The 10677-nt window shown below is 37.6% G+C and overlaps 1 protein-coding gene across 1 annotated transcript; it reads right to left on the bottom strand.

Annotated features, from left to right (window-relative positions):
• Nucleotides 1-2289: 2289 nt before the first annotated feature.
• On the bottom strand, nucleotides 2290-10413 carry LOC114283661 (LOW protein: zinc finger CCCH domain protein). The gene is made up of 5 exons (XM_028226534.2): nucleotides 9197-10413; nucleotides 6815-7913; nucleotides 3546-4953; nucleotides 3365-3448; nucleotides 2290-3029 (listed from the first exon to the last, which is right to left on the bottom strand). Exons 1-5 carry the CDS (start codon nucleotides 9915-9917, stop codon nucleotides 2418-2420), a joined length of 3924 nt encoding a protein of 1307 aa, XP_028082335.2. The 5' UTR covers nucleotides 9918-10413; the 3' UTR covers nucleotides 2290-2417.
• Nucleotides 10414-10677: the final 264 nt, after the last annotated feature.

Genomic DNA, 10677 nt, shown 5'->3' on the forward strand with positions numbered 1-10677 from the left:
GCATTATATATTTATGAAATAGAAAATTTTCATTATATCATCTAACAGTTATAAGAAAATCATTTTAGCAAGTGTAATGACTTCTTTTTTTAAAATTTAAAATAATAATAAATTCACATATCTATTTTATAACCATCAAATATGTAAAGGAAGTCTTCATTTAGTTGTATTCAAAAGAGACACAAAAGTAGTGGGTCGCATTATTTTAGTCAATAAAATCCAAGTAAAAACACCATATCCATTTGCTCATGGACATGAGTGTATAGTACAGTGCAATTTGGATGGGTTTGATCGGGGTTGTGAGATTGTCCAAATTCAATCTAAATTGTTAAAACCTATTTAAGTTTGAATTGTAATTAAAAGTTGTTTGACCAAGCCCAACTCAAGGTAAACTTGAATTGTCCAAGTTGCACGAATTCTACATAATTTTTTTTTCTAGCTAAATTATTAATTTATTAAAATTATACTCTATTTATATATATATGTATATATTTTTAAATAATTAATAACATCAAAATAAATTACTTATATAATGCAAAGGAGATGTCGTTATGACAGTCTATACAATTTATGAGTGAAAATAAAAAATACTAGATTTTGTGTTACTTGTATATATAATATATATTCAATATGATTTAATCACCTAAATTATTTTAATTTCATGATGTAATAGCTAATAATTAATGTGTATTTAATATTTTTATATATCTATATATATAATTCGGATTTCAAATTGTTCGGATTGTTTAATGTCTCTTCTAAACCCACCCAGAATTTAATGATCTAAATTATAATAATATGATGATGTAATAGCTAATAATTAATATGTATATTTAATATTTTTATATATCTATGTATATAATTTGGGTTTCAAATTGCTGGGATTGTTTAATGTCTTTATCTAAATCCAACCAAATTTAATTCGAATTTTTAAATTTTTGCCATTATTTTAAAACAAATCATAAAAAATGTCTGGTACACATAATTTGTTAGGTAAGATGATTGAAGTGGTTGTAGGAAGCTGAGAGTTTGCCAAGCGTTGTGGCTGGAGGAGGGTGGTGGCTGGAGGGAGAGAGAGGTCAGAGATGGAGGGAGGAGCAACAAAAGAAGCATAATTTTTTATTCCCAAACATTCAGTAAAATTTGAAGCATACAACCCTTGTGGGTTGCACTAAGGGGAAAATGTTCAAATAATTAAAATTTTAATATAATTTTTATATAATTCAACAAGGTTTTCACAACTTAATTGATTTTTTTAAATTATTCAAAACACCGACTACTGGCCACTCTTCACACTTTGGGCAGTCATTAGCATTTCCAGATTATTTTTTTTTTATTATTTTTTTTTAAAAAAAAAAACGAAACAACCGTGTGAAACAGGTTTTTATTCACAATTTACCAATTTATGAAACATCAACAGAAATCAATAAACATAATGGGTCGTTTGCTAAAGTAGTCTGGAAACAAAGTTCTTTTTTGTTACACACAAAAACAAAAACAGGAGACTTATTTGGTAAACAAAAATGTTTAGAAAACAAAAATAAATAAATAAACATGTTTAGCCGACAATGAAGGGGTGATGGATGTGAAGACCGATGGTGGGGGGTGGTCAGAGGAGATTATTATCAGAGTTAGTGATCGAAGTGTCACCAGAGCTCACAGCGGTGGCCAATCGCCGAAGAGTTGCTGCAATGTGACAGGAGCCCTCCAAGCTCACTGGCAACTAGAATTGGGTGGTAGCTGGAGGTAGTGGGAGAGAGGATGGTGAAATTTTGTTTTGAAAACACAAGCATTTCATTTTCAAAAAAAATTGAAAATCTTTGGAATCAATCCATTTTTTAAAAACAGGAGGAAAATACCAAACAAATTTTCATTCTCAGCATCAAAAACAAAAACAGAAAACACAGGCGCAACAAATGACTCCGTAATACCAAACATACCCACACACAATCTGAATCTATTAAAAGAACATACCAAACTGTTGCAGAAACCTCATACCAGGGTATAGGACATCTTTCAATTCCTCCATAATATGCCCAACAATAATTCCCATCAACACTGCAAACAGATACACAACTTCAAGAAACACATCAGTTTAAACATTAATAGCTAAGAAAGAATTTAGAAACAGAAGTACCCAAGATACTCCAAGGAAGATGGGTAGCAGACAACTTTGGGTATATATATTACTTCCTAAAAGGCTTCTAATTAAGTCATCATATTTCACATAAGCAAAAGGACCATGGTTTTTTAGGTCCATATTTTCCCATCTTGAAAAAGAAATCAAAATAAAGGAGTTGAAGATATAAAACTTTATTGATGAACTAAGAGATAAAGCAGCAAGCACAGGATATGATAGAACACATTATTTCAAAAGAAGGAAAGGCATTTCAAAAACTCAGAAAATAAAAATTGTCTCAATGTGTACTTTCAGGAGATTGATGTATCCGACTTAAATTTACCATTGTAGACTCAATTGACTCGGGCATCACTGCCTCACATGCCTCAGAGGACACATCAGAAAAAAGCGAGGGACCACACTTAGTATCATGCAATTTCGGTCCATCATTATTGGAGCCGATAGCCCTGCTCACCTCTTTAACCTTACTAGGTGAATTGGCTTCAGACAGTTCTACATTTTCTGGATCTGAAGATTTGTCTTCAACAATAGAATCCAGTGTCTCTTGCTTTGAAACCAAATCCAATTCGAGATTCTCCTCGTTTAAAGCTGCAATTGATGATTCTGATTTCTCAAGACTGTCAACTAGAACTGGCTCATCTATCTTCTCACAGGTGGTTGCAGGAGACACTTCTTCCATTTTGACATCCTTTAAAACTGAAACTGCAGCTTCTGCTTCTTGTTGATCACAAGCCGGTACCACCTCCCCTTGTTTATCGTCATCTAAACCCGCTACCTCTTGATCCAATGTTGGAGCAGACTCAAGGTTCTTCACATTGGAAAAGGGTACTTTATCAACATTTATGGCTTTGACATCTTCTCTCAGCTTCTTGTACAGGGACATGGCTTTCTGCAAGTTAATCACAAAATCAGAAAGATAATTTAGTCATATATATTCAACCATTGGAAACATCCTATATCCATTACATGTGCTGAAATTTAAGATCACCAACTTAAAATTGAAAAAATAGTAAATACTGTAAATGTATATGGTTCAAGTAAAGCCAGCAAAACTGCCCTAAAAATGGAATTATCTAACCACAAAGTCAAGAGAATGACATGGTTCTTCCTTCCATTTTGAAACAAAACACCATCAATAATTGAATTTTCAACATCATTCTATATTGGAATTCTTGTTAACAAGCATTTAAAAGATACTTTATACATTTCTCAGCATGCACACACCTGAAAAACAGCATCATTTATGGTAGGAAAAAGTGAAACACTCGATGTTTTCTCAGGGAGCTTCACTGTGGCATCCATGGCCTCCTATCAAATGAAAAAAAAAATAACTCCATTATAACTAAACAGCTAATAATTAAGAGAAACAAGATAAACTACTGGTTGAAAATGTTAAAATTTATACCTCCAGAAATAAAATGTTGGAATCATCTTCTTCAGAATTTGATTTCTGATCCATGCCCATTAAACTTGTGTACTGGCTATACAACTCAGGATGAGTAAGATCTGCTGAAATGTCAAGCATGGAAAGATAAACTTGTGAAAGACAAGAATCATCCTTTCTTGAAAGGTTGGGCATCTCCTCAAGAATGGTTTTGGAAGTTTCAACAGTATCCCTTTCACGAGCATCACTCGACTGATCGATGTCAACGCTTTCAACCAGAACACTGGGTTGTTTTTTATCATTCTGAGCTTGCAGACCTGACTGACCAGCCCAAACGTCATCTGCTGGTCCTCGAGCTGAATAATCCTCTTTCTGGGGTGCAGATGGCAACTCTGTGCTTGCACCACTATTTTGCCCCTTCCACGCATCACCACTTGTCTCCCACACTCGACCACCCGTAAGGCTTCTATTATGGTTCCAATCTAGTCTCCCATACATGTGGGATTCATCCCCAAAAATAGCACTGCTTCCATCCCATCCATGGATAGGAGGGCAAGAGTCATCCACTGGATTTCGCCAACCAAGTGAACGCCCATGGCCAGAAAATCTGTCACCATCAGGGACATGATAAGGAACCCCAGATTGGTTTAATTCCATTGATGATCTAACACCGAACATTGGAGGAGCGCGGAACTGTTGCATCACTGGATGAAAACCTACTGGCGGTGGACCATGTTGGAAAGGCATGAAGCCATTTGCCATGGGGGAAGGCCAGTTCGGGATGCCTCTCCAAGGACTTCCTTGCACTCTTCCCATGTTGGGATCACCAATCCTCCTATGCCGGTTGTTTGACTTGCCTCTATTGTCATCTTCCAAAGAGCCAAAAGCTACAGGGCTGTCAGCCCCCATCCTGAAGGGGGGAGGAGGAGGTAAAAGAGACCTGGAATTGCTAGACAAGTGACTAGTTCTACTAAAAGGTGAGGAAACAGAAAAGTTGTCTCCATCTGCCTGAGAAAGCTCATCTCCTGGAAGTGTCTCCATAAGCACGTCACGACTTCCTCTGCCTTCCCTAGCAGAATAATCCTTTGCATCCTTCGAACCACCACTCTTTTGCCCCGAGTCCTCCACATCAAGATTACGCCTAATATTGGATCTATTCCAGTGTCTGCGGTCAGTACTTGTTGAAGATGGAGATCTATCCACCACATGCAAGGGTGAAGTGCGGGCATCGGCCTTTGTACGCCTGTCAGCTGATAACTCACCCAAATGACTGTCATCCTTTTGAAGAGATTTCTCAATTGACCGAGACAGTGAAGCCTTCTCAGTTCCTCCAGCAACACCAGAAAATTCTTTGCTAGAGGTTACATTATGTCGAACTCTCTCTTCATGTGCATAGTCTCTATATTTTGATTCTTCTTGCTTTGAAAGCCTGAAAGGGGACAAGAATTTGAAAATTAAAATAATTGGCGTGTACAATTTAGTAGCTAATGCAGTGCATAATACAATAAATCAAATATAATAATGTTCTCACTGGACAAATTTAAATAGAATCAGTAGCATAGATCTAACCCTAGAGTGTGCTTAATCACAACCCAGACAAATTCCAAAAAAGATATACATATATATATCAATGGTAATTCCAAATCAGGTACATGATTTATGTGCAAGTGCATATCACTTTGTGCTCACTATCCCGGTCATCCCTTCCATCACATAAGTTCAATCCTAATCATTACCTTTTCTGGTCATTCACATTGTATTGACCTCCACTCCTGAACAACACTAGACTCTTGAAGTTAAATCCACTACCCCCAAACATCTTTCTAGGATATTATCACAGTTAACACACACACACACACACACACACCCCGCCTAACAGTTTAATCATGTTTGATGACTGTCAATTAAAATCTCACTGAAAATAGATCCCTCCACTAAGAAAAAGCTTCCATCTAAAAAGCAGAGGATGGCCAATCCAAGTCCCAATAAGGTCACTCATTGACATAGGGAGGGTGGCCTAACATGTGCACCACTAGTAGTACCAACTAGCAAAGCATACTAACTACAATCACACGTGATAATATAGTGGAACACAGCTATCGAAATGCCCGTTTCAACAGTTTCTGACTTCAAACAGTGTCAGACCACATCTAGTCAAGTGAGACTGCCAGACGATGAATCACACTTTACACTCCATTCAAGCAAGATTGTAAGGCCTTGCCAAATATTGTCATTAAACCTCTGTCGCAGATTTTACAGGAAAAGTTAACTTTGAGAGGGGAACACATTATTTTTACTTTCCAACAAAACTGTCATCCTAACCAAATGAAGCAGTGAGAGAACTTTGATTTGAAAAAATCATGATAACTCATTCGGATATCACCAAATACTCGGATGACATTCAAATTTTCTGAAAATGCAGTATTTTGTTATGTGCCAAGTATTCAAAACAGATTCCCAATGTTAGAAATTATTAGAGAAGCCAATTTATGAGTAAGGTCCCTAATTATTTCTAAATATTATCTACTCCCTAAGCCTAAATTCTTTTTCCATCTTTGAGCAGCCAACTTTTGAAGAAGACAAGCATATGCATATGCATATGCATTCACATTCAAGTAACAATATTTTAATCTACAAAGCAACCCTTCAACTCACACTATTATACGCATTCACATTCATCCAAAAAGGATAATATTGGAAGATCATAAGATTATATACCTTGACTTTTGAAATGAAAAACCACTGTGGGACATCCCCAAAAAAGAAAAAAACTGATAATATGAAAAGAGATAGTTGTTACTACAATAAACTCCTCTCATAAGAGTACTTAACCATCTCATATTGTTTCCTGGTATCAGTTTCCATCTCCATTTCCATACTGGCAGATCTTGGTAATGACAGTGGCAAACAAGCATTTGACACTGATACAAAGTACCCACCGCAGAGTACCATATTGAGTTTGGTTATTGTTCCCATTCCCATTCAAACTGGTGGTACATTCATTACCCAACCCAATGAAAGGACATAGACAAGATGCCAATGCCCACGTATAATACTAACAGTGTTTGGTTCTAGCAGTAGAGCAGACACTGCACCTGTGCCCAAACCATTGATCATAACAAACAATCTCAGTATGTTTATCAGGACCAATTGAGTTTTTAAAAATATATATTGAAAATAAGAGTAATAGGGTTCGGTATCATTTATACCCAGGAATTAAACGGCATCTTACAAAACGTAACTGAAAATCAACTTCTGTACTGCATTAAAAAAAATGCCAAACAAATTACCTGTAATGATCTTTTGCAGCATGAGAACTAGAGCTAGGGGAATTCCGCCGTCTGCTGTGGTTTGGAGTAATATCCACATCAGCATTACGTGCGTTAGACCTTCCTCTATCACTAACTGACTCTACTCTAGCACTGCTGATAGATTTCTTTCCTGCGTCAGAATGTTGCTCTTTCGTACTCCGAGATCTAATATCACCATGGTCCTCTTTGTCACTGGTTCTTCTCCTTCCTTTATCATCTTTGTATCTGGTACCTCTATCATCATAAATTGGACTACCATCACGATTATTTGATTTCCTGTAATGAAGCTCCGCAGCATTACTTTCATCCCTTGAACGCTTGATATCAGACTTACCACTAGTGCGATCTCTTGAGGAGCGTTCATCCCGGTACTTGGCATCCCGGAATCTCTTATCTTTGTCACTATCTTCTCTTTGCTTCCCGTCCCTGCGTCTACCATCTCTGCCAATATCTTCACCATTCTTCTCTTCCCTGTTTCTACTATCCCTGTTTCCATCTTCAGCATACCAATCATCCCTGTGCCTATCATCTCTGTCCCCATCTTCACGATACTTATCATCCCTGTGTCTATCATCTCTATCCCCATCTTCACGATATTTATCACCCCTATGCCTATTATCTCTGTCACCATCTTCACGGTACTTATTGTCCCTTTGTCTATTATCTCTGTCGCCATCTTCACGATACTTATCTTCCCTGTGCCTATTATCTCTCTCACCATCTTCATGGTATTTCTCGTCCTTGTGTCTATTATCGCCGTCACCATCTTCCCGATGCTTAACATCCCTGTGTCTGCTATCTCTTTCAGCATCTTCTCGATACTTATCTTCCCTGTTTCTATTGTCTCTATCGCCATCTTCACGGTGCTTATCTCCAGAACTTCCATCCTTGCGCTTCTCATCCTTGTACCTGCTATCTTTGGCACGCTCACCCCTCAAAGATAGTCGTCTATCTTCACTTTCTTTTACATCATCTTCATATTTATCCTTATCATTAGAGCCATCTCTTCTCCTCCTTATCCGTTTCTCAAGTTCCTTCTCTAATTCAGGATTTCGTAACTCATCTTGTATAGGCCACTCTGAAATAATAAGCAAAATAAGATTGACTAATCAATGAAAGTGTAACTGGAATCCAGTGAAAGAAAAGATAAAGTGAGAATTCCTCTACTTTTAAACACCTAAAAATATCAAACTTCTTGGGGCTAAAGATTTTGCAAGAGTTATATTGTGACACATCAGAAGCACAATAAGTTGGAAGGATGTGGTAGTCCAGAGCAGGAACATTCATTGCAAACGCAATTGTGACCAAAACAGTGAAGGAAGTGAATTTAGCATATTTAGTAGCTCTTACATGTTTACCACAGAGTAAAAGGTGTTCCTAACAATGAAAAAAATTAAGAACAAAAAGGGGATAGAACTGTGTAAAAAAAGCACCTACTAAAAAAGTATGAAGACTTGCAACTTGGTAGAGGTCCCACGCTACCTCATAAGCTTAGCATCATATAACCAACCCAACATAAATAAAACCCAAACCCATTCGAGTACGTAACTTATGAGACAATTAGGATAATCCTTTATGAAAATGAAAACAAGGAATCCTAAGGTGGATGACTTGTAAAAACCACAACGTATATAATTCATGCATCATCAAGATAGATTACAGGAAAAAATAAGACAAAATAAAGAAACAAAATGAGACAAAACTGGTTCTTGTAGGAGTAAGAATGAATTTTGGGTTGGGGGCTGGGGCTGGGGCTGGGGCTGGGGCTGGGGCTGGGGCTGGGGCTGGGTCTCTCATAAAAAAAAATACCATAATATCAATACCAACAGTTTTAAGCACTCAATTTTTTCTCTTTTCAGTTATTTCTATTTTTTTATTTAATTTGTTTGTTCTTCAATTAAATGACACTTGGCAAAATTGTGAAACATGTAAGATAGTGAGAAAAATAGTGACAAATAACTGAATGTAAAAATAAAGGCTGCTGTCTACAAAGAACACACAACTTAAAACAAGTTATGCAGTGACTGCACTGTTATGCAGTAAACAAGTTAAAACTGAAAGTTTCCCTAATGCAGATACTTTAAAACCTATTCCGCTAATGTAGATGACCAAAAGGCTTCCCCGTTCACTTGTTAAGGAAAGAAAAACCCATAATTTCTACCTTTTCCAATTCAAATGATATGCAGAGCAAAAATGTGTATGCTTATAGGAATCTTTTGATAGAGGACATTAAACAACACGTCTACACACATATCAATCAACACCATTACTAACTACAACTATAGTAAACCAACAATGTAGTATTGGCATGGTAACAAACAACATTACTTCTCATAGACACACAACAATTAGTTACCTTACCAGTATTTTCTCTACCCCGTTTGCCCTGTCTCTCTTCACCAAAATCCACCAAATGCGATCCTTGTTTCCTAGACGCTTCATCACCGACTGCCACTGCTTCTGTTTCACGTTTAATCTCCTGAATCTTCTTCTCCCTCTCCAACCCACGTTCCTTCTCCTTTGACTCCTTTGAATCTTTAACCTCTTTTCTACCAGAATCTTTTTCAGACTTTCGCTTCGAGTCAACTCTGCTACTACTCTTACTCTCCTCTTTCTCTGACACTAAACCCCCCTTCTCCTCCTTCTTCTCACTACCACCATCGTGCCTTTTACTGCTTTTACTCTTCAAATCAATCAAAGTCGTCGACTTTGAGCTTTTCTCTCCATCAATCCTCGAACTTTCCCCTTTCGTCTCCTTTTCGACAATTCTGCCATCGCCTCTCTCATCCCCACCGCCATTCCATCTATCGGAGCCGGCACTAGCATCGGCCTTCTCCTTACGCCGCTTCGAAGAGCCATACTCTTCAACCGTATCGCCATTACCGTGACCAGACAGATCTTTGCCCAAAGAGAGTTTTCGCTTCTCGCTCAACCCCGAATCCCTATAAACCCTAACTGACTCCTCTTCCTTACCGCTCCTATCCTTCATCTTCACATCCTCCTCCGAGTCCGAGTGCTCTCTAGCCTCTCTGGAACTGTGCTTGCTCTGTTTGTGCGATTTGTGCCGCGAACTCCGTGGCATAACTGTAAAATAGTACAAACACCACGAACCCCCAAAAAAAAAAAACTCGAAATCCAAAACCCTAGTTCTCAACCCTCGATGAACAAAACAATAATCATCAAATAGATTCCATTGCGACGATATATCACCGGTCGAATAGTCACCGGAATTTGTCAAGTCCGGCCGATTAGGTCACCGGAAAACCGACGGTTCCGATCGGATCGGTGGATTGCGGCGCAATCGGAAACGATTGACAGATGGTATAGAGATAAATCGATAGAAATAGAGAGAGAAAGGGGAGAGAGAGAGAAGGGGGCGGTCGTCGATATAGAAGAAAATGTGGTGGAATCTCTCTAGAGTTTTAGAGAGAGAGAGAGAGAGAGAAGGAGGGGGGGGGGGGGGGTCGGAGGCGATTGATCGTTGCTGTTGGTGCTGAGAAATTAAAGAGTGATTCGTATCGACAACAAGGATAACTGATACTGAAATGACTATTTTGCACTTTGGAGTTTTTGTAATTGAATCTAGGGTGTTTGAGTGGATATTTTTATCCGTATAAACTAATCGAATCAAATTGATCGGTTCTATTTTGGACATATGCGTGATGATGAGTAAATAATTATAGATTGATTTTTTTTTAATTTTTTTAGTTTTAAACGGATTGTGAATTTGAGATTTTTTTGACCGCAACTGAATCACCAAACTGTGAATATCCCTAATAATTTGTAAGGCTTTAGATTGTTAATTTGTTTAAATATTCTGTTTGTTTTTTCAATTGAAAAAA

The sequence above is a fragment of the Camellia sinensis genome, chromosome 11 (assembly GCF_055761805.1).
Source record: "Camellia sinensis isolate YWXY chromosome 11, ASM5576180v1, whole genome shotgun sequence".
In the NCBI taxonomy this organism is placed as follows: domain Eukaryota; kingdom Viridiplantae; phylum Streptophyta; class Magnoliopsida; order Ericales; family Theaceae; genus Camellia; species Camellia sinensis.